Raw genomic sequence first — 25243 nt, forward strand, 5'->3', positions numbered from 1 at the left:
GCAAATCACTTACCCAGGTGTGCCTCAGTCTTATAGTCTGTAAAAGGAGCAGGGTTGTACCCAGCAGCGCCCAAGGCCAGTCAGAGCTCAGAAATGCTGTGCTTCTATCTAGCCATAAACCCATTCTCTTCTAGGCGGGGGCACAAAGACAAAAATAAAAGAGGCCCTGCCCTCAGGGGGCTTACATTCTATCCGGAGAGATAGTATTCGAATAGCTCAGGGTAGGGACTGGATCTGGAATTATGTTCATGTGACCAGTGCAAGTCAGCGTTCTCTCCACAATTTAGGGGCTTAGAAAAGTGCCTGATTTGGCCTAAGGTCATAAGCCAGATGGATCAGATAAAGCCTAATGTAAGAGGTCATGTTTCTAGCCGATCTCTGAAGGAAATTAAGGATTCCGAGAGGCAGAGATGAGGTAGGAACATGATCGGGATGGGAGATGGTCAGTTCAGAGTCCCAGAGGAAGGAGATGAGGGGCATGAGTGAGGCTAGCTTGGCTGGACCATGGAGTGTGGGATTCAAGTGTGTAAGTCTGGACAAGTAGGCTGGAGCCATCTTGTAAAGGGCTTTAAATGCCAAGCACAGTTTATACTTGATCCCATGGGTAATAGGAAACCACTGGAGTCTGTTGAGCTGGGCAGTGACATGGTCAGATTTACACTTTAAGGAAGTCATTTTGGTGGCTGTGAAGAAAAAGGCAAGAGTTGAGTGAAGGAGACCAGTCAGGAGGTCATTACCAGAACCCAAATGAGAGGGGAGGTGAAGGCTCTGGACCCCAGGCTAGTAGAGAGGAGATAGAAGCTGGGGAAATAGAACTGGCAAAATTTGTTAACTAATTGGGTCTGGGGGTGGTGAGAGAGATAGAGGAGTAAAGGATAACTCCAAGGTAACAAACAGGGTGACCAGGAAGATGGTGGTGCCCTCCAGGAAGAAGATCCACCTACCCTTGTCTGCCATTTTATCTGGCACGAAGCCCCATGAGGCTTATCTTGGAGTTCTCAGATCTCTGTCGTGAGAATTTAGGGCAGAGTTTGAGTGAAATGCGTGCCAGGACACTAAGGTGGGTGAGGCTGGTTTACTGATACTCATAGCCAAGCGTAGGAAGGGAAGGTACTGAAAGATACAGTCAGGATATGCCGGAGGCAGCTCCAACCAGCTAGCAAGTGCTCAGATCAGGGCAGGATTTATCATTTTGTTGATTGTTGAGATAGCAGGTGGGGAACCTGCAGCCTGGAGGCCACATGTGGCCATCTAGGTCCTCACTTGAGGATCCCTGTAACCCCTGTTCCCTACCCCTGTATCTAGACTTAAAGAAGTGATGGAGAAAATGTGGATAACACAGGTTATATTTTAAATTGTGTTGTGGGCATTTTTTTTTTCTCTTTCTCAGAGTACTGGCAGTTAAACATTTACCAGGGACACAGTTGCATGCAGGCTCTCTTACCCCTACTGTCCTATGGGGCACCATACAGTGGGGGAGGGGAGGGGGCCCAGTGCGATGTGCTCTCTCGTCAAAGACCTAGAACCCAGGCTTAGAGTTTTCAGATCCAGGGACTGCTGTGGCAGTTGTCACGTCACCAGTGGGGTCAGGAAGTCTCTGAAAAAGAGGGAAGGTCTCTAAAAATGACCCAGGGGGCCTCCTCTGGATAAGGAACATGAAATTATAAGTAGGCTGCATCAGTAAACTCACTGGAGATTCTGAGCAGACTTGGAATCTGATCAGACTTGAGAACCCAGAAACCCCTCCATGCCACAGTGAGGAGATGGAGGGAGGGAGGGACGGACGCATCAAATGGAGTCAGTCAGAGGCCCTAAACCTGCCAAAAGGATTAGAATTCAGGCGGCAGCCGCATCTAACCAGAATCGTAGGCAGTGGGAGCCTGGGGTGAACCAGAGACAGCCTTTGGACGGTGGGGCCAGACTCCTCCTGCAGGTTACGTGTATTGTGGAACCTTTTCTTCATTCATCCTTTTGAAGGCCGGCCATAGCTATTGAGTGAGTCTACTGGGGAAATTAGTTTAACCACCAAGTAGCTGGAAGCAATTTCAGTAGTTAGCACTCTTATCAATGTGATGAGTGAAAAAGGCTAGATAAGGGGACCAGGTCCAGAGTTCCAATTCTTACAGCACTGGTTTAGAAAAGAAAAAAAAAAAGAGAGAGAGACGATCCTATCTAGTGTTTTCATAGGTGGTTATTGCCTTAGTTCAGATGTTCAGTTGTGTTTGACTCTTTGTGACCCCACAGACTGTAGCACGCCAGGCCATACTAGCCTCCGCCATCATAGGACCCAACAGCCCTGGGGAAAAGGTGGCATGAGTAGAATTACCCTCAGGTAGATGAAGAAACTGAGGCTCTGAGAGATGAAGACCCACAGTTACACAGCTAGTCAGGGTCAGGCTGAGCTCACCTGTATCAGGGAGAACGTGCTCCTTGCAAGATTTGGAAGCCCCAGCACTGGGCTGTGCACAGTAGGTACTTAATATTTGACTAAATCTATAATCTGCTGACAGCATTAGTGAATTTGTTAGACATGCAAAAACCCTCTAGCTTTCAAGGTAGACAGGACCTCAGAGGTTACCTATCCAGTTCCTTCGTTTTTCAGAGAACGAAACAGAGACACCAAGTGACTTAGTGACAGTAAGTGGCACAGTGCCAAATTTCGAACCCAGGACCTCTGACCACATTTGATGTCTCCCGCTATCCATCTCCTCACTATGGCACAGAGGGGTTTCTGGGTTCTCAAAGCAGAGCAGGAGCTCTGTCAGATCCCACTAAACCAAAAGGTTTAGAATTCAGGCTCGGCCAGCTGACGTCCAGGCCAGACAGATGTCAAGGGCTTTACTCTGAGGTGCCATCTTAGCTGTGGAAGAGAATGCAATCTACTTCTCTAAACGGAGTTTGTATTCACGCTAATGAAAGTATAGCTGCTTAAATCACCAAAGTATTGAAAACAACATAAACATATGACATTATGCCATATTGCCCGGCTTGACTCAATCAATAAAAGGTTATTAAGCACTCGCTACGGACCAGGCACTGTGCTGAGTGCTGGGGATACCAAAAGAGGCGAAAGACGGTCCCTGCCCTCAAGAAGCTTACAGTCTAATGGGAGAGACAACCTGGAAACAAAAATGCAGCTAAATATAAGATTTAAGAAAAGAAAGCTACATGTTTTTTGTTTTGTTTTGTTTTGTTTTTTAGGCAGTTGGGGTTAAGTGACTTGCCCAGGGTCACACAGAAGAAAGCTCTATGTTAAAGAAAGCCCACAGGATTAAATGGGAGATAATTAATAGAGAAAAGGCAGTTTTTTTTAAGCATTAAGAGGGGCTGGGAAGATTCCGTGGGATTTTAGTTGAAATTAAAAGGAAGCCAGGGAGGTCAGTATGTAGATGGGAGGAAGGAGAACATTTCAGGGAGGGGGGACAGACAGAAAAAACACCCAGAGCTAAGAGATGAAGGGTCCTGTTTGTAGAACAGCAGGGAGACCAGAGTCACTGGATTGGAGAGTATGTGTTAGAGAGTAAGGGGTGAGAAGACTGCGAAGGTAGGAGGGGGCTGGGTTATGAGGGCCTTTGAAAAAGGGCAACCCAATCAGACCCTACAAAGGTAGCCAGTCAGCCTTCAATAATTCTCAGATCTACCTTTCCTGCCCCAGTCTCTTTGCTGAACTCCAGTCTTGCATCTCCAGCTGCCATTCAGACATCTGGAACTGGAAGTCCAGTAGACATTTTAAACTCGCCATGTCCAAAACAGACCTCATGATCTTTCCTCCCAAACCCTCCCCCTCCTACCTTCTTTATCACTGTTGTGGGCAGCAACATCCTCCAGTGCTCCTGGACTCTTCACTATCTCTCACCCCCCACATCCAAGCTGTGGCCAAGGCCTGTCCACTTCCCCTTTGCAGCCCTCTCCAATACACCCCTCTCTCCTCTGACTGCGCCACCCCTCTGGTGCAGACCTTCATCATCTCATGCCTGGACTAGTGCAATAGCAGCTGAGGAGGCTGCCTGCCTCAGGCCTCTCCCACTGCACTCCATCCTCCCTCCAGCCACTAATGTGATTTTCCTAAAGCTCAGGTCCAACAGTGTCATCCCCTTACTCAGGAAACTCCAGGGTTCCCTATTGCCCTCAGGATCCAATACAAAGTGCCCTGTTTGATATTCAAAGCCCTTCATAACCCGGCCCCCTCCTACCTTTCCAGTCTTCTTACATCTTACTCCCCAACATGTCCTCTTTGATCCAGTGACTCTGGCCTCCTGGCTGTTCCAAAAACAAGACCCTCCATCCCTTGGCTCCTGGCCTTCTCTTTGGCTTGGATTCCATGCCTGGAATGCTCTCCCTCTACTTCACGGCTTCCTTCAAGTCCCACCTAAAATTACATCTTCTCTAGGAAGCCTTCCCCAACCCCTCCTAATTTCAATGTCTTCCCTCTTTTTAATTACTTCTTCTTTTAATTACTTCTAATTACTTTCTATTTATCTCGTATATAGCTTGACTGTATGTATTTTTTGTTTGTTATATCCCCCATTAGATTGTAAGCTCCTTGAGGGCAGGGACTGTCTTCTGCCCTTTTTTGTATTTTCAGAGCTTAGCATAGTTCCTGGCACACAGTAGGCACCTAAATTAATGTTTATGGATTGATTGAGCATCCAGATTGGGGTAATAGGATGGTGTGGCGGTTCCAAAGATGGCATCCCACCGCTCTCTGTCTAGGAAGAAGTCCTGCTTCTAATGTGAGGGAGAGGTATGCGCTACTTTTCAGGAGTTCCAAGATAAAGATTGGTGGGGAGTAAGGGGTGACCTGCCACCTTGGCTTCCTAGGCCCTGTTTGTACCTGCTGGCCCATGTTTGGCTGTGTTTGGACTGAGGGGTCTGCTGGGTGGAGTGCACCCCCAGCCGTAGAGGTCCCACACAGACCTTGTTTCTGGGGGGATTAGAGTGCAGGGATTTTTCACTTTGGGGAGGGGGCTGTGGACCCCTTCTCAGAATCATGTTTTTAAATGCCTAAAATACATTGGCTGGTTAATTGTTGTCCGTTCTCGAAGAGGACATAGGATACATAGAATGACAAAGGAAACCAAAGTTATCAAGTTACCAAAAGCTATCAAAGTTACCAAACATAAAGTTATCAAGATATTGGGGGGACAAAATAAGTTTATGGATCCCAGGCCTTGGACCAGTGGGAATGTCCATGAGACCATGGGAGGGGAGGCTGCCACACCCATTGGTAAGCCCAGTGGGGCAGATTCACTATTTTGGAAGCTTTCTCTGGGACTCACTTTACTTTAAGGTCACAGCATTAAAAAGAAACAAATTCAGAGGTAGTATGATATAGTAGAAAAAATATTGGACTGGAGTCCTGACTATTTCTACCTGGATGTCCTTGGATAAGTCACTTTCCTGATCTGGTCCTCAGTTTACCTTTCTGTAAAATGAAGCATTTGAAGTGAATGAGAGCCCTTCCCGCCCGCCCTGACACATGTAGCACTTGGCCTTGCGTGGCTCACTCAACTCCAGAAGGCCAGGCTGTTGCAGGTGCTGGCTAAGAGAACACCCCCACGGTCCCTCCCCAAGCTGTGGGCTGAGCCCTGCCTCTAGCCCGTTCCACCCTGAGCTTTCTTGTTCTCTCTGTTAATTTAGCTCATACAAAAACTGCCCACTTCCCTTTCTGCTATTTTGGCTTCCTAGGGGAACTGACGGAACATGGCCCATCTTCTGGCCCTCCCTGCTGTGGGCATCCTCCGGACCCAGGGCTTCCAGGCATGTGGGTTCCAAATTCCCTCCTCCTCTTTGTGACTCAGACAAAACACCTCCCCTCCATCACGTCCTGACCTGCAACCTCAAGGAGAGAGACCGGTCCCCACCCCTCGGTCACCTCTGTCTTGGATGCTTCCTGTTTTGCATAAGTTTTCTCTAGAGAATTTGTAAATCCCCAAATTCTCTCCATGGGGTACTTCACACAGAGGCCTCATCGCTGCACACACCGTGCCCTGCAGCTGAGGGCTCTCTCTGCATGAGTTCCCACGCTGGGCAGTCAACTCTTCTCCAAATGAGTGATTATTGGGCAATGTGAGCGAGTATTGGGCAATGACCTTCACAACAGGGAGAGAGAAAGGGAGGAGGCCCATGCAAAGGACTGAAGTGCCTAACAGAGATTTCTGTACAGTCAACCGAGGCCTCAGATGAGCTAGAGACAAGAATGAGTGACAGGAGAGTGTGGAGGTGCCAAAGCCAGATTTTAGTTTGTCTAGGGATACATCTTACTGTGGGCCAGGCACTGGGGATACAAAGAAAGGTAAAAAAGCAGATCCCACCCTCAAGAAGCTTACATTCTTATGGGACAATAGCATGTAAATAACTAGATACTTATGAGTAGGCGGAAGGCAGTTTGAAAGGGGAAGTCAAGGCCTTCACAAACTGAGTGTTGAAGGAAGATGGGGAAATTAAGAGGTGGAAATTCAGGCAGAGCATTCCAGGCACGGGGGACAGACAATGCAAAGGCCTGGAGATGGGAGATGAGTGTTGGGTGAGAGGAACAACTAGACCAGTTCAGCTAGAATTTGGGGGTGGGCAGATCTTAGAGTAGATGAAGACTAGAAAGATAGGAAGGGACAAAGGTATGAAGAGCTTTCCATTCCAAACTTATTCTGGAGGTAGTAGGGAGCCATAGGGCTCGTTGAGCTGGGGGCGGCCCGGTCACACCAAGGCTTTAGGAAAACCACCATGGCAGCCAAATGGAAGGTGGGGAGAGACCTGAGTTAGAATGACCAACCTGAAGTTTATTGCAGTAGTCCAAGCAAGAGGTGATGAAGGCCTAAAATAGGGCTGTAGTTGTATTAGTCAAGAGAAAGAGATGTAGAAGAGCTGTTGCAAGGGAAGAAACAACAGATTGGATTCTTGGGTCAAGCGAGAGGGAGGAGCAAAGGAAAGATGGGCCGCTGAGAGGATGGGGAAACACTAGAAATAGGAAGTTTTGGGAAGGAAGAAGGCTTGGTGGGGAGGGGCAGAAATCATGAGGTCTGTTAAGAACATCTTGAATTTTTGAGGCCTAGGTGACGTCCTGTTTGAGCAATCCCCAAATCAAATGATTGTGTAGTCCATCGGAGAGACTAGGGCTGGATGCGCAGATCTGGGAATCGTTGCACAGAGATAACAATTGAGCAAGAGAGATTTCTAATTTCTAATTTATGAGAGATAATAATTGATCACCAAGAGAAAAAAAAAAAAGAAGAGGGCCCAGGGCAGAGCCCTGGGAGACACTCACATCAAATGGGAACGATATGGGTGAAGAAAGAGCAAAATGGACTGAGAAAGCTCAGTCAGACAGGTAAGAGGAAAACTAGGAGAGAGCAGTGTCAGACAAACCTAGTGAGGAGAGAGTGCCCAGAAGGATCAGCAGTGGCCAATCCTGCAGAGACGTCCGGGAGGATGAGAATGAAGAAAAAGCCACTAGAGTCGACAATGGAGAGGTCAATGGGAGCTTTGGAGAGGCCGCTTTCAGCTGAGTGATGAAGCTGGAAGTCAGATTCTACAGGGGAGGGAGAATAAAGACCCTAACAAGGAGGAAAAGGCCTTAATTATTAATATAGTTATGTACAACTGTCTACGCACCAGTAGATTCTCTAGCAAGCAATAGCAAGTCAGTTACATTCCCCAGGGAGGAAGGTTGGTGCTGGCTATGAAATTCTAAGAAGCAAACTTGTGCGCAACGTAAGAAAGACCATAGAAACCACAAACCAGAATCTCTGAGAAGAATGGCGACGGCCATAGTTTAAGGGGCCCTACACGCCACATCTGGAAAGGGCAGAGAAGAGAGAACTGGCTTTTGTAAATGCCCATGTGGCAATGGAGTTCCACTTGTTTGCTGGCCACATGGGCTTCTCTCTCTCCCAAAAAAAGGGGTGTCATCGAGGTAGTGGCCACCTTGGGTCTGAGTAATGCTACCTGGAGGAAGTGCTAAGCTAGACATGAAGAAGGAGAAAAGTTCAGGCTGCCTTCCCTGGGAATTCTAGAAATACAGTAAATTTTTATTAATGAACATTCATTATAACTAATTCATTCTCAATTGTAATGACACTAATTATAGCAGCTGACCATTTCTATAACATTTAAAGTGTTTTATGTATATTATCTCATCCTATCCTTACAACAACTTTGTGAAGTAGGTATTATATATACCCCCATTTAGCAGGTGAAGAAACTAAGGCCTGAGTGAAATTAAATGATTTACAAGAGTTTCAAGGGTCAAGTGACAGGTTAGGAAGTATAGGCAGCAAGGTAGACTAATCTTTCTATTAGTTCAGCAGTGAGAGGGCAGAGAAATACAAGATGGTAGCATGATGTAATAGCAGAGTGAACAGGAAGTTTTCCAAGGATAGGGCACACATGAGCATGTCTGTGGGCAGAGGGGATGGAGCCAATAAACAGATTGGGAAAAAATAACTGATAATTAGAAAAACACAATTTAAAGCAACTCTGAGGCTCTACTTCACACCTGTCAGATTGATAAATATGACAAAAAGGAAGAATGACAATTGCTGGAAAGGCTGTGGGCAAACAGGCACCATTCATGAACATCCTTTGAATGCATTCACCTGTTTTCAGATCCACCTAAGCATACTATTGTCACCCTAACCTCCATGGAATGGAGACGTCTATGTCTCCATCTTTTCCACAAGGCTAGAAAGACTCAATCAAATACTTTGCTAAAATTTGGGCAGACTCTACCTGCAGCATCTTCTATGACCTTGAGGTGAGGTTAGTCTGACATGACTAACAGATGACCTACTGAAGAAGAAGCCTGGCTCTTAGCATCGCTTCCTTTTCTAGGTATTCCTAAATCAACTCTTTCATAATAGGTTCTAGATTTAAGGGTGGCCAATAGTGCCTTGTAGAAATAGCTGGGAAGAGAGAAAAGAAAAGACAGGATGGGGAAAATGGACTAAGAGAAGAGAGAGGACAGATGTAGGCAACGTACTGGAAATCTATCACCTCCTCTTCCCCACCCCGCTTTATGCTAGCACCAGTTTTCCTTTAGGTCTCCCTCGCTGATGGGGTTGGGGGAAATGTGTTTTCTGAGAGCTGTGTGTGATATTGTAGAGTGGCACAGGGCAGTCGTGTGGGTACTGCATCAGCAGATAGAAGGATTGAGTTTGAGTCTTTGTTGTACCACTAATTTGCTGTGTAACTTTGGACAAGACATTTTTCTTTTCCGGGATTTTGTTTCTTCCTCCAAGGAGAGGGGTAGAGGAAGAAGATGGAGGAGGTGATGGAGAGGGGGTGGGGAGGGAGGAAGGGAGGGGGGGGAGGGAGAGGAGGAGAGGGAGAGAAAACAGGGTGGGAGGAAGAGGGAGAGGAGAAGAGAGGAGAGAAGAGGAGAAAAGGGAGAAGGGACAGAAGAGGAGAGAGAGGAAAGAAAGAAAAAGGAGAGGAGAGGAGGGTAAAAGAAAGGAGGGGTGGGGAGGAAAGAGGAGAGGAGAGGAGGCGTACACAAGATGATTTGACATGGTAAATATGAAACAGCTGGAGACAAGGCATAGTGTTGATAAATTGATTTGGGATCAGAGGACCAAGGTTCAAATCCTGTTTGTTACTTTTTACCTATGTAACCTTGGGCAAATCATTTAACTTCCCACAGCCCTGTTTCCACCTCTGCAAAAGGACGGTCTCAGATGAGATGGCCTATGAGCTCCCTTCCAAAATTAGGTCTACAATCCTGGATTATTACAGTCTCAACAGCCTTCCTTCCTCCCCCGCCTTGCCTTCAAAGTGCTAGAAAAATCTATTACTCCCCCTACGACATCTCTTCATTATTGACCAAACATTTATTAAGCTCCTTCAGTGGAAGATATAAAGATGAGTAAGAGGGCAGGCAGTATAACAAAAACTACTTTTTTGTTTAGCCTAAATTTAACTTGGAAAAAATATACAGGCTGAGTTTAATGTTCTTCCATGACTTACTCAGTCCTCCCAAATGTCACACTACTTGGAAAAAAAACTGTGCATCCTGAAATGCCACCTTCTGACTCACTCATTTCTTACAAGGGGTCCAGGAGGAGGGAAGAAGATATAAAGCCTTTGGATGCCCTGTGAGGCTAAGCCAGTGCTAGCTGGGGAAGAAGGGAACAGGCTTTTTTCTCAGCCAGCAGAATAGGAGGCCACCTGTATATTTGAATGGAGTGAAACAGGAAAACATTGATCAGGTACCACATAATGTGCCTAGCACTGAGAATCCAATTAGAAAAGCCAGAAAGGAAGGCTCCCTTTCCCACAAAACTCTCACTCCATGGTGCCTGCATTCCCATCATTAGGGCATATTTCTTTGGGTTGACAGAATCTAGAACAAAGAAGGGCCTTATAAACTGGAAGATGATACCTGGATTGTAAATTTGAGCTGTCCTCAAGACGTTCAAGTCATAATACCCAGATGAACACCTCAGGGTATGAAAGGAAGAAACAAGCATTTATTAAACATTCTACTATGTGCCAGGCACTGTGTACGCTAAGCGTTTTATGAATATTATCTCCTTTGGTCCTCAAAACAACCCTGGGAAGTAGGTGCTACTATCCCCATTTTACAGTTGAGGAAACCAAGGCAGACAGAAGTCAAGTGACTTGCCCAGAGTCACACATTCATTAAATGTCTGAGGTCGGATTTGAACTCAAGTCTTCTTGACTTCAGGCGCAGCGCTCTGTTTACTGTGCCGCCAGCTGCTTCTGGCTGGTAAATCTACAGCCTTGCCCTGGCCTATCTGTCCTCTACAATAGAATCATAAGATGTAGAGCTGGAAGGAGCCTGAGAGACCATCGGGTCCAATCTCTTTATTTTAACTGAGGCCCAGAAAGGGGAGGTTACTTGACCAAGGCCGCATAGCTAATGATGTAGGGGAAAATTCATTCCGTTTGGAGTCAGATGGCATGAATTCGAATCCCAGCTCTGCTTCTTCCTGGGCCAGCTCCCCTTGTACAACATGAGTCCCTAACTATCCCTTCTCTGGCGTGCTAGGCTGTTCTCGGCCCCTTCTCCTCAATCATGAGCCTGTAGTGGAGTGGTTGCTTGTCCTCTCATTTCTTTCTACCAGATACCTCAGTGGCTCAGTAGATGGAGTTCAAATCCAGCCTTGGATTCTTCCTAGCTGGGTGACCCTGGGCAAGTCACTTTGCCCCCATTTGCCTCCATTTCCTCAGCTCTAAGACGAGGATTAAATTAACACCTACTTCCTAGGGTTATCATGAGGTTCAAATGAGATATTTGTAAAGCTCTCGGCACAGTGCCTGGCACACAGCAGGTGCTTAATAAGTACTTATTCCCTTTCCCACTTCAGTAACAAACCTCCTTAGTCAGAGTCATTTCCAGAGTTGGGTTTCCTTTTGTCATTCCTTCTCTTTCGTGGAGAATAAAATGATCATTCAGAGGAAATCACAAATTTTTCAACTGCTCTGCCAGCAGATGCCCAGAGAATTGAAACCACCTCCATTACTACAAGGTCTTTGTCCTCTACCAAGTTTACAATCTGTTTCCCAAATTCCTCATCTAATATCTCCTTCTGCTCAAGTGGTCTGTATTTTACCTCTCTAAAAAAGCATGGCGCCCACCAGAAAGGGCCAGGGTATGGGCTCAGATCCATGGAAAGTGCCCCAGTCCAGTGTATCAGGGGGTTCCCTTGATAACCCTCAATATATAAACTGCATCAGTAGCATTCCCTGGCTACCAGTCTAGGTATGCACATTTGTGCGGGATCTAATTCTTCAGTGTGAAGTACTCCCAGTGTGGAAATGTGCTCTATTAGCTCATCGTGGTCTTAGATAGTTGCCAAGACACATAGAAGTTAGGTATCTTTCTCTATTAGGTGTCAGAGGTGGGATGTGAGCCTGTGTCTTTCCTGTGTCCTAGCTTAGCGTTCTATCTGAGAGGCCAGGAAGCCTCCATTTTCAGTCTGGTTACCCTCTCCAAAAAGGAAGTGTGATTAGTCTTGTATGCTCTGTCCTTGATGAAACAATGCTGACTTTTGATGATTTACTTCCCTTTCTAAGTGGTCAAATCTCTTTGTAAATGTCCTGAGGATTTTTTGTTCTGGACTCAATGTTTAGTTCACTGGCTTATAGCCTGCAGTTTCTTCTCTCTTCCCCTTTAAAAAGTGGGGCATTGGCCCTTCTCCAGTCATGTGGTCCTTAGTTCAGCAGTTCACTTTGCCTCAGTTTCCTCATCTGTATGATGAGCTGGAGAAGAAAACAACAAAGCACTCTGGTGGTTGTAAATCTTTTCAACTCTTTTTTTTTTTTGTCTCAGGGCACTTGAATTCTCTCTTTATGTTATAGAGTAGAAAACCTTTCAACTCCTCTTTGCTCCCATCATGCCTGCTGTGGTGCACACAAATCAGCCTGAGGGCTGTACTTTAAAAGACTGAAAGGGGCTGGGTGGACTCACGAACTTTGTCCTACTTTGTAACCAGCAACAAAATATCTGCCCTCCCTTGGCTTCCAGTTTTGGATATGAGACCTTGGGCAAGTCACTTCTGTGAAAAGATTAATAATACCTGCTTTGGCTACCTTGAAGGTATGTGGTATGTGGATGAGAAAGGGCTTCAAGCAAATTAAATGGGCCATTGTTTTGGTCCGGTTTGTGTTGGCCTCACCTGCTCCCCACCAGGTTCTATGGATCAGCTGGTCCCCACCCATTTTAAGATGGCCCCAGGTTGTCTCCCCACTTCCAAATCGCTGAGAGGGGGCTGGGTTGTCAGCTGGAGGTTGTGATGGCTCCATTTGTTTCTGGGAAAGGAGAAAGGAGATCCCTTGACTGTCCTAGAAAGGTGATTCTTGGGCTCACTTAGAGGCCCAGTCTTGTCTTCCTGAGACAAGACAAGCAACCAGTAAAAAGCTTTTGTGTTGATACTTCTTCTGCATCTAGAGGTGACTGTAGCTAGCCTCTGGGTGGGCTGGGGCTGCAGGTGGTCAAGAGACTAGAGACAAAATACAAAAACACCTACTGAGGCTTCATTTAATCAGACTAATTTCCTGACATCAAAGGAGTTTGGGAGTTGGAGGTGGGAGGTCTTTTTGAAATGCTGGACCATCGACTTGGGAGGCAGCAACTGATCCAGAAGAAATGCAGGTTATGGAGCAAGCAGTTCTGGGTTCCAATCCTGACTCTGTCCTTTAGCACCTGTATGTCCTGGGTCACTTCTCTCTTCCACAAAAAGAGGAGTTGGATTAGTTCTGGGAATCTTTCCTGTATCCTGGGCAGGCCCCTTTGGAAGCAGTCTGGGGAAGCCTATGGACCTCTTCTCAGAGTAAGGGTCTCAAATTCATAAAATACAGAGTATTACAAAGGAAACCAATTATATTGAAAGAGTTATTCAAAGTTTAAAAACCCCAAACTTGCAGTTAACTTCACAGAGCCCCTGAAATCTACTCCCAGATGCCTTTGGGATCCCTGAATTCCTAGCTGAGAACCAATGAACAGGATGGTGTCTAGGGGCCTTTTAGCTCTGGATTCTATGAAAGCAGCGCTGGAAGAGATTACAAAGGAGGGATTTGGGCAACCAGAAGGCCTTTTGGGGCAATGAGTGCTGGGGTTATCAGAAACAAGAGACTCTGGAGCGTAGGAGAGACATAGCAGGCTGGCACAGAAACAGGAAGTCCCAAAGAGAGACTTCACAATTTTGCCAATGACTTGCCTGGCTCCCATTGCCTTCCCCAGCAGCTCTAAAGTCCAGCAGTGAGGCCATGCTACCCACAGAAGGGGTAAGGGACATGAGGGCATTTTGTAGCCCTTCAGGTGGGCTGGTTTATGGAGAATGGGGGACAAGGGAAGGACTAGGGCAGAAGAAACATCCGATCAATTCAAAATCGCAGAACACAGAACGTCCATACTGGAAGACAATGTAGAGATCACTGAATGCAATCCCTTCTTTTTACTACAGGGGAAGCTGATGCCCAGAGAGGGGAAGTGTCTTGTCTGAGGTCACACAGTGATCTGTTGGCCGAAACAAGCCTCTGCCCTGAGTCTCCTGGCTTTCAGCTTGATATGCTGTCTTTTGGTCACAGATTAGGAGAGAATCAATTAATGAATCAATTGCCAGGCACCGTGCTAGATGCTAGATATACAAAGAAACCCCTACCCTCATACAGTTTACATTCTACTAAAGTATACTCATGTGTATGTGCTTATGTTATTATACAAACATTGTGTATATGTATGTAAATGTAAATATATAGTATATATCACACATGAGAAGATTTTCATATTAATTCATATGATATGTTTAATGAATCATTATACATATATGGACTAATATGTAAATTATAAATTCTCTTCTCATACACATGTTTGTGCTTATGTATGTGTGTATATACATATATCTTTATCACACGAACGTGCATATATGTAAATACATAGTATATATTATAGACAACTGTGTGCTTATATATGTGTGTATACACATTTATATATCACATAAACATTGTATATATGTATGTGTGTGTATACATATATCTTTATCACACGAACGTGCATATATGTAAATATATAGTATATATTATACACAACTAGGTGCTTGTCCTGCCTCAGACAGGTGTGACCCAGAGCAAGTCATTGAATCTGTCTCTGTCTTTATAAAATGCAGACAAATCATCATAGGGTCATTATGAGGACCAAATGAGATCACACATGTACAGGGTTTTTCAAACTTTAAAAGTGTTATCTAAATGCTAGTTATTATCATTACACAACACAAACATGCCATGACTGGAGGGGGGGTGGGGCAGGGAGTTGAGATCCTCAGCAATCAAAAGAACATACAGAAACAGGGAAGTTAGGAAGAAGGATGGTCTTCAGGGAAAAGGGAATATTATACATTGTGTTTTGGACGTGTTGTGTTGGGAATGTCTATGCAACCTCAAGGGGAAATGTCCAGTAGTAAGCCAGAATTGTGGGACTGAAGCCCAGGGGATAGATGGGAAATTTTTATCTGTATGAGGTCCATGGATGTCACTGGTATTTGTCTACTCTTGGGATTTGAGGCACAGGTAGTATTAATCCCAAGGTGTAAAGGGAGGAAAGTATAGGATATGGCCAGGAGAGGGTGAGAAGTCCAGTTGGGCTGGAGCATAGAGTGCATAGGAGGGAATTGTATGAAAAGAGCGATGACAGATGGTGGAGGCTTTGATTGCCACGCTGGGAGTTTGACCTGGGCTTGGGAGACAAGAAGTTGCTGCTGAGGGGTTTTGAATGAGAGGAATGATGAAACGGAAACTGTCTGGCAAGAGGCTGGATCAGAGGCAGGGAGAGAGCCAAGGGGGGCCGGCCCATTTTCCCATGTATTTCTCTTACGTATTACATATGCCTATGTATTAATTCTTGTATGTGTTGTCACCCCTGTTAGAATGTAAGCTCCCCGAGGGCAGGGACTATGTCATTTTTCTTTGTCTATAGACGGCTTCTGCAGGAGTCTGTCGGGGGGGGTGCAATGAAGGTTGTCAGTGGGGAGGTGGGAAGGGCTTGTTCTCCCAGCAGTGGGAGCAGAGAAAAGCAGTTGGAATGGTGGAGTGGGTAGACTCATTTACGCTTGTCATCTAATTATTTATGGGGGAAGAGCCTGAGAGAATGTCAAGGTTTTAAACATGAGAGACAAATCAGTAAGTCAATTAATAAGCATTTATTAAGCATGGCACTGTGATAGATGTCAACATGTAAAAATGAAACAGTTCCTGCCCTCAGGGGGCTTACATTCTAACACGGACAACATTGCATACAGAAATCAATATATAGGCGTATATAATATATAAGAGAAATGCATGGGAAAAGTGTCGGGGCAGGGAGGGCACTAACAAAAGGCTGTGGGAGCAGAGCTTTAAAGAAAATAAAGGTCTCTAAGAGGTGGATGTGATGAGAAAATGCATTCCAGGCACAGAGGAGGGCCAATGCAAAGGCATGGAGGTGGGAAATGGAACAGCAAGAAGACCAATTTGACTAGGCTACAAGTGCAGGGAAGTAATATGAAAAAAAAAAAGAAATGGAAACAGAGAAGGCAGAAAGAGGAGCGAGTCTGGGGAGGAAAAGTGGTCAACCTGGCTTGGGATGTAACATATGAGTATTCAGTAGATATCCAGGTAGAAGTGTCCTGTGATTATCAAAGTTGGCATTTAGTCAGTCAGTAAACTTTTACTAAGCACCTACTATGTGCCAGGCACTGAGCTAAGAGCTGAGGTTACAAAGAAAGGCGAAAGACAGGAGCTCACAATCTAATAGGGGAGACATCATGCCAACAGCTATTTACAAACCAGCCATAGGATAAATTGGAGATCATCAACAGAGGGGAGACTCTACCATGAAGGGAGATCAAAAAAGGCTTCTTGTGGAAGGTAAGATCTTAGCTGAGACTTGAAGGAAGCGAGGAGGTGGAGATGAGGAGGGAGAGACTTCCAGGCATGGAGGAGAGTCAGAGAAAATGCAGAGTTGGGAGATGGAGGGTCTTGTTTGAGGGGCAGCGGGCGGCTGGTGTCACTGGATTGAAGAGCATGCATTGAGGTATATGATGTAAGATGATTAGAAAAGCATGATTTTTATATTTGATCCTAGAAGTGATAGGGAGCCACTGGAATTTATTGAGGAGATGTGTGGCATGTGTGAACCTGCAATTTGGTAGGATTAGTTTGGCAGCTGAGTGGAGGATGGATTGGAATGAGGGGAGACTTGAGGCAGGCAGACACTCCCCCACCAGCAGCTATTGCAGTAATCTAGGCATGAGGTGATGAGGGCCTAGACTAGGATGGGGGCAGTGTCAGAGAAGAGAAGGGGGTATATTAGAAAAATGCTGCAGAGGTGAAAACTACAAGAGGTGCTGCAGAGGTGAAATCCACAAGAGATGCTGCAGAGGTGAAATCCACAAGAGATGCTGCAGAGGTGAAATGCACAAGAGATGCTGCAGAGGTGAAATTGATAGGCCTTGGCAACAGATTGGATATAGGAGGGTGAGAAATAGTGAGGAATCCAGGCTGACACCTAGGCTGGGAGCCTGAGGAACTAGAAGGATGGTGGTACCCTTGAGTGTAATAGGGAAATTAGGAAGGAGGAAGACTTTGAGGAGAAAGATGAGTTCAGCTTGGGGCATAATGAGTTTAAGATGTCTATGGGACATCCGGTTAAAGATGGCTATCTAATAGGCAGTTGAAGATTCGACAACGGAGGTCAGCAGAGAGGTTTACAACAATCCTTATAACAATAGGTACTATTACGATCCGCATTTTATAATTGAATTCACTGAGGTGCAGAGAAGTTAAATTGTTTGACCTGGGTCATACAGCTAGTAAGGCAGGATTTGAACTCAGGTCTCCATTACTCTAGAGAGACAACTCTCTACCTATACCATACTGCCATTTAATTGTTGGGGTCTGGAGCTCAAGAGAAAGAGCATGGCTAGGAATGTTGGTTTGTTCATAGTTGGTGGAGAGGTGACAGTGACTATAACAGGAGATATATATATATATATACATATACACATATACATGTATATGTGTATATGTATATGTAAATAGTTGGCAAAGGAGTGAGCAGAGAGAGAACAGAAGAAAATGGAGGAGACAGGAGGTGCTTAGGTCCTTGCCTTCCAGGCTCTTTTTGGGGACACACAACCCTGACTGAAACTATTACAAGAGAAAAAAAATTTTTTAATTGTTTGGCCCAAACTTATGATTTCTTTGGGGTAGGGAACTCCCTGCAAAGAAACTCTTTCTGCTGGTGCAGCTCAGTATCTCATTTCAAATTGGAGGGTTACTTAACCTGGACCTGTTTCTTCATCCGTAGAATGAGAGGGGTTAAATAGAAGGCCTCTGAAGGCCCTTCCTTCAGAGCTTATGTATGAGCCTATGATCCTGACACTTCACCTTTCTAGGCCTCAGTTTCCCCAACCGTAAAATGAGGAAATGGGCCTTTTCAGCTCTCAACGTGTGACCCCCTGAGTTCTTCAACTTAGAATGTCAGAGTTGCCTGGGACAGTGTGAGGTTCAGTGATTTGCCTGGGGTAACACTGCCAGGCTGTATCAGAAAACCCTGGTCTTCCTGACAGAATGGTTTATCTGAGCTGGATGGTGGGGTGCAGACTTCTTAAATATGATAGAGGCTGTCAGAGGCAGGGGGGTAGTCTGGAAGGTCAGAGAAGCAGAGGATCGCCTGTGGCGTTTTGGAGGAGCGCATGGGAATCCTGGGAGGAGAAGGCTTCCTAGAGAAGGGGGAGCCATGAAGGCCCTCCCAGCCCCAGGAAGGGAGCAGGGGGCTCCTTCCCTTCCTCAGGTCACTGAGCCTTCTGGGCTCATATTGCAGGCAGAAGACTCCCAGAGACATGGACCATGCTGAGCTGCTTGGGGCTGGAGCCACCCTTCTGCTACTCGGGGCTGTGGCGGGCATGTGCGTGTGGTGCCCCCGCTTAGGTAAGGCTCCCAAGTCCCCCAGGACCCCCCCGGTCAGGTCCTGGCTCCATGTCCCTGTCCTTTGCCCTGGGCAAACCTGCTTTGCCGACCGTCTCCTCAAAGGGAATGAGTGAGTCTCTCCTTTCCTCCCTAGTCCTCCCCAGGGGAGCCATGGGCTTCTGCAGGGAGGATGAGGGGAAGAGTTAGAGGTCCTTTGGCCCAGGAATAATAATAATAATTATAGTTATCATAGACGTATCATCTCATTTGATCTTCACAACAACCCTGGGAGGTAGGGGCTTTCATTATCCCCATTTTACAGATGAGGAAACTGAGGCAAACAGAGGCTAAATAATTTGCCCAGGGTCACACAGCTAGTAAGTATTTGAGGCTGGATTTGAACTCAGATCTTCCTGACTCCAGGTCCAGCGCTCTATTCACCACAACCCTAGCTGCCTCTAAGGTCCAGCTCAAAGGTTAGACTTTCCTTTAAGCAGAGGCTGATGGCCATATGGTATGTTATGGTGAGGAGTCCTTTCTGGGGATAAATTAGATCGGTTGGCCGCTAAGGTCCCTTCCAATTCTCAGATTCTGGGATCTTGTAATTCTCACTGTCTACTCTGGGCCTCAGCTTTCTCTCCTATAAAATGATAGGGGGAGCCAGGAAGTTAGTGAATCAAGCAATTATTAAGTGCTTACTGTGTACCAGGCACCATAATAGGCAGGGCTCAGTGATCTCAACTAAGGTTCTCATCTTTTCCATCTAATGGAAAATGGGAAAGGGTCCAACCCCTTGGTTTAGCAAAGTAGGAAACTGAGGCCCAGAGAAATGAAAGGACCTGTAGTAAATAGCTAACTCAAGTTTTGAACCCAGGTCCCTTGATTCTAAATTCTCTCCCCTCAGTGCCTTTAGGATATGCACTTTGGGGTCTTTGTCTTAAGGACCACCTTTCTACCTCACATGTCCCATCTGGATCCCTCTTTGACCAATGTCCTACCCTAGAGCCTGGCCACCTCAGGGCTGAGGCCTCTCTCAACGAGCCTGCTCTTTGGGAGGCGCTCCCCTGAGCCAGGCCTCCCTTTGCCTCCAGACTCCCAAGGCATCTTTTCTTCTCCTAATGTGGAATTTATTCTTCCAGGTATGAGAAGGTCCAAGCAGATCTTCTATGAGCAGAGGTAAGTCCCCTTCCCGCTCACTAACCCTGCTCTAAGCGCCTGCTGGGGCCAGGGCATGGCACTAGCCGCAGCTGATACATCCTTCCCCTGCGGGCTTCTGTATCCGTGGGTGACCATGCATTTTTCGTGTATCGGTCCTCAGGTGTGCCACTTGCAGCCTGGGTGACCATGGATGAGGCATTTGATAGCTAACATTTCAATAGCATCTTATGGTTTGCTATGTAAGTAATACATAAGCGTGTGTGTGTGTGTGTGTGTGTGTGTGTGTGTGTGGTTCTCACAACTTTGTGAAGCAGGTACTATTATTATCCCCATTTTGTTGGTATTGTTGTTCAGTCATTTCAGTCATGTCAAACTCCTTATGGCCCCATTTGGGGTTTTCTCGGCAGAGACACCAGAGTGCTTTGCCATTTCCTTTTCCAGACCGTTTTTTCAGATGAGGAAACTGAGGCAATCAGGGTGAAGTGACTTGCTCAGGGTCACACAGCTAGTGGGTGTCTAAGGTCAGATTTGAACTTAGGAAAATGAGTCTGCCTGACTCCAGGTCTGGCATGCTATCCACTCTACCTCATGGCTGCCCTACCCCCATTTTATATGAGGAAACTGAGGATAAGAGGAGATGGAATGACTTGCCCAGGGCCTCACCGCTAGTAAGTGTCTGAGACAGGTCAAATTCAGATCTTTTTGACTCCAAGTTCAGAGCTCTAACCACTACAATACACTGCCTCCTGACCCTTCCCTACCTAACTTCTGTAGGCCTCAGTTTCCTCATCTGTAAAATGAGAGGGTTAAATGAAATGACCCCACTTTATTGCACGTTTGTATATATCTAGGCCCACTGTGCGTCTGTATGCATTGTGGACGTGTTTACACTAATACACTTAAGACACTCAGGAGTGTTTCCCTACCACGTTTCTCCCGGCCTTTGTTGGCTCAGGTCTTCCCTTCTGGATGAAGGAAGATGCTTCTAGGCTTACTCATGAGCATCCTAGACCAGTGACCCCATGCCATGTCCCTCCCTGTCTCCTGACTCTGCAGAGCCTTCCACACTTGATGCTACCATCTTTGGCACCCCCCTCCAAGCTCTAAAATCTGCAGCCAACCTCATCGGTGAACCCCAAACCTGAACAACCAGCAGGGCATAGGGTCACAGGAGCTGGGAGGGACCTCAGAGACCATCTAGGCTGACCCTCTTATTTTACAGATGGGGAAACTGAGGCCCATGGGGGTGAAAGGATTTGCCCAGGGTCACACAGTCAGGATCATGGTGCTGGAACTGGAAGGAAACCTAGAGGTCATCTAATCCAATATCCTCATTTTACAGATGGGGAAACTGAGGAACTGAGAGGTTGAAAAACCTGCCTATGGTCACACAATTGGGATCATGGAGCTGAAAAAGCCATAAGGGCATAGGTCTAGAATTCCAGAATTGTAAGAGACCTCAAAGGCCATCTAGTTGTAAAACAACTGCTTGTTTTACAAAGGAGGAAACTGTCTCAGAGAGGTTCAGTGAATTATTCAAGGTCACACATGAAATAAGCAGTATAGCAAGGATTTGAACCCAGATCCAGGCCAGGGTGAATATTCCTCCTGAGTGGCCCACTTCTTTCCCAGAAGGAGAATCCACTGGGATGGGCTATGATGCTTCTGCTACAATTATCAATCAATCAGCAAACATTTGTTAAGCACCTACTATGTGCCAGGCACTGATTTAGGTGCTGAAATACAAAGATAATGAGTCCCCATCCTCAAAGAGTTTATATTCTAATAATGATGATGATGATGATGATGACAGGCTGGGTCTGGGCTAGTGGAAGGGGCCACTCTGGGCTTTGGGTGACAGATCAGCAGCCAGAATGGACAGACCTGTGAGAGCTCAGAGCCTCGGCAAGCACACCCAGTCAGAAGGCCTGAAGGGCTCCTGCAGCCACCCTGAGGGCCATCCCCAGATTTTATTCAGATTTTATTGTACCTTTGACCTTGAGGCGGGTGTGGGAGGTCTATTGAGGTGGTGGTAGTCACCCTCACACCTAGTTCATTCTTCCCCCTCAGCCCATCCAGGAGATCATTCCCCTCCACAATCTATCCAAGTAAACTTACCTTGAATTAACAACAGCTCAAATTTATACAATGCTTTAAGGCTTGCAAAGCACTTTGCAAATGTTATCTCATGTTATCCTCATAATAATCCTGGAATACAAGTGCAGATGGTGAACCTGAGGCAAAGGGAGGTTAAGTGACTCATCCAGGGACACACAGGTAGTAAGTATCTGGGACTGGATTTGAACTCAGACCTTCCTGTCTCCAGGCCTAGTACTCTATCCATTTGCTTACTGCTTTGGTGTAGTTTCCTTCACTGCCTTGAAATCAAAGGAAATCTTTCTACTGTCCTACAATCTAATGGTCCAACCTGACCCTTGAGAAAGAAAGAAAGAAAGAAAGAAAGAAAGAAAGAAAGAAAGAAAGAAAAAGAAAAAAAGAAAGAAAGAAAGAAAGAAAGAGAGAGAAAGAGAGAGAGAAAGAAAGGAGGAAGAAAGAAAGAAAAGGAAAGAGAGAGAAGAGAGAAAAAGAGAGAAAAAGAAAAAGAAGGAGGAAGAGAGAGAGGGAGGGAGGGAGGAAGGGAAGAAAAGAAAAAATGAAGAAAGGTGAATGAATAATTATTTATTAGGCTTTTAAGAATTAAGACATCAAAGATACTGACTCCTATCCAATGAGATACTGCTTGGTAAAACTTAAAGTGCTTTATAAACTCTAGCCATCATCATCATCATTGCTCTTCCCACATGGCAGCCCATGAGCAGATCACCACCCGACATCCAGACATCCTCTTCAAGTCAAAAGTCCGAGTCTGGCTGCACATTCACAACCTCACTTAGCTGGCCACCATGAAAGGAAGTATAGGGTTTTAGGGCCCTTTCTGACCGTGCCAGTTGTCAACGCTGTAGCCTTCCAGCCAGAACTCTGTCTCAAGGCCAAGCCACCCTGTGTTCCACTGGTCGCTGCTCCCTGCTCAGAAGGCTCTCAATGACAAGTGTTTGACTCCCTGAGGTGTTGCAGACAGTGCCTAGTCTCTTGAGAGGGCTGTGGACCCAAGGAGCATGCTGAGACTCCAAACTCCACACCTCAGAGTCAGTCCATTCAGCCCACCATTGGCACACACACACAGGCAGCCAAGGTGGCTCCCTCAGAGGAAGGATGGGTCGCAGAATCTCAGAGTTAGGAAGGGTTTCAGAGACCATCCATCCAGTCCAGCTTGTGCCTGGCCAAGAATTCACTCTTGTTATCACTGCCAGCACTGTGTGGGAGAGGCGGGCTTGGAATGCAGATTCCAAGCATCTTTCTTTGGCGTTTGCACACTCCATGGAGTGCCGTCCTCTGCCCTGGTCTGATCACATTTTAGGAGCATAGGTATGGAGATGGAAGGAACCTCAGCAACCAGCTATTCCAAGCCCCTCATTCTACAAAAGAGGAAACTGAGGCTAAGGGGGTGATGGTGGTGACTTGCCCAAGGTCACACAGACAGTAAATGTCTGAGATTGGTTTTATAGATACTCAATAAAAGTTTTTTGAATTGAGTTGATAAGAAGGGATACAGATCAGAGATCTAAATATGGAATAGGCTGGAAGACCTGGAATCATAGAGTTGTGTAGTCCAACCCGCTCCATTTTACAAATGGGAAAACTGAGGCCTAGGAGTGACTTGCCCAAAGTCACACAGTTAAGAGTCAGAGCTGGGATTTGAACCCAGCTCCTATGACTCCCATCAATGTTCTTTCTGCTCTATTTATCATGAGGCTGGTGTCTCTGAAGCCACTGAACCTGCAAATGGGTTTTTGCTTCCCTGGTTCTCTCTCCAAACCCCTTACCTTGCACATTCAAGCAGACTTCTTGGTAACACCTTCATGCCCATTCTTGGTACTTCTCCGGGTTCTGTCCCCCCGCCATCTTTGTAAAGGCAGGCTCAGATTTGAACTCTCAGTTCCCCAACCTGCCTCCCTATCCCATCAGGCAAGCCTAGATCCTCTGAACTATGACATTCAGGGCCAACCTTTATGTTCAGTGGCCAGGGCTGTGGGGGCAGACAAGACTGGCTGTGTGCTGACCCCAGGATATTCCATTCCTTCCCCCCCATTTCTTCTTTTTTTTGGGGGGGAGGGAAATAATCAAGGTTAAGTGATTTGCCCAGGGTCACATGGCTAGTAAATGTCAAGTGTCTGAAGCCGGATTTGAGCTCAGGTCCTCCTGACTCCAGTGCTCTCTCCACTGCACCATGTAGCTGCCCCTCCTCCATTTCTTTTTATCAAAATCCTTGCCTCTGGCCAGTGCAGAAGAAAAATTTGCTAATTAAGTTCTGGCCAATTCACTTTCTACTCTAATGACCTGAAATGTACACCTGCCCCCCCAACAAAAAAAAGACCCAAAAAAGACCCAAAAAACAAAACAAAACAAAACAAAAAAACCCCAGAAACAAAAAACAAAAACAAAACCCAACTGTGTGTGCAAGCACCATCTAATAGGTAAAAGACTAAATTGAAATCCTAATGCAGACTAGGAGACTATAGAGAAAGGAAGTTTGGAATGGTGACCTGGAAACCAGAGGACCTGAGTTTGAATTCTGCTTCTAACGCTTACTACCTATGTGACCTTGAGCCATCATTAAACCTCTCTGGGTCCCACTTTCCTCATCTGAAAAATGGGAGGGTTGGACTGGATCAGGGAGTCTGAACCTCTTTTGTGCCATGGACCCTTATGGCAGCAAATATACTTTATTGAAACACAGATAGCAATGATAAGAACAAAATGTTCACAGACCCCAGAACTCTGGGAGTAGGAAACCTCTCGAGTCCTCTCTGGTGTTAGATCTGTGATTCTCTGGTCCTAAGACACGGCAATAAGGGAAAGAGCAAATCCGCTGTCCATCCAGCCAACGTCCTCGTGGGTGAAAGTCCCTGTGGGAGTGTGTGAGCAGGGGAACCGCACTGGGGGCCAGTGTCCGTGCACATCAGCTGCCCTGCCTTCTCTCATTTCCTTCTGCAACTGAAAAACCACAATTAGATGTCAAGATAAAGGAAGCCCCACACCCACCCTAGCGGAGGTTTGTAGATGCTTCACTGGCCTGGTTCTGAGAACCACTGTGGAGGGAACAAGTGGGAAACAGGCTGGGAACAGAGCTGATGCAGATGAGAGCTAGGACCAGGAAATGGGGAGGAGAGAGGAAGAAGTGAGACAGAGGAATGAGGAACCAGAGGATAGGAGTGGAGCTGGGCCAGGTGGGGCAACTCCTTCTACCAATGCAGGTCGGCCCCTTTTCTGCAACTTAGAGTCTTAGCCCGCTAGAGCATTGAGAGGTTAAGTGATTTGCTCAGGGACACACAGTCAGTATGGTCTGAGGTTGGACTTGAATCCAGGTCTTCTGGAGCTAAGGCTGGCTCTCTATCCACTATACTACATGGCCTCTCTAGATACCTAGATGTAGGTATATATGATATAGATGTGGGTGATAATGTTATAGCTGAAAGGAGAAAGGGGAATGGGGAGAGAAAGAAGGAGGGAGAGGAGAAGAGGGTAGGGGAGTAGAGGAAGGAGAGGATGGGAGAAAAGAGGAGAGATGAGGGAGGGGAGGAAAGAGAAGAGAAGAGAAGACACATGAGAGAAGGGGAGG

General features: G+C 46.3%; 1 protein-coding gene across 1 annotated transcript in view; it reads left to right on the plus strand.

The window, feature by feature from the left end:
- The window catches only part of LAT2 (linker for activation of T cells family member 2), a 46782-nt gene that overhangs the window by 613 nt on the left and 20926 nt on the right, over nucleotides 1-25243 (plus strand). Inside the window, 2 exon segments of the mRNA XM_027862522.1 lie at nucleotides 18320-18426; nucleotides 19545-19581. Coding sequence (XP_027718323.1) covers nucleotides 18320-18426; nucleotides 19545-19581 — 144 coding nt within the window.

The sequence above is a fragment of the Vombatus ursinus genome, unplaced genomic scaffold, assembly GCF_900497805.2.
Source record: "Vombatus ursinus unplaced genomic scaffold, bare-nosed wombat genome assembly UNPS02014768.1, whole genome shotgun sequence".
NCBI classification, from domain to species: domain Eukaryota; kingdom Metazoa; phylum Chordata; class Mammalia; order Diprotodontia; family Vombatidae; genus Vombatus; species Vombatus ursinus.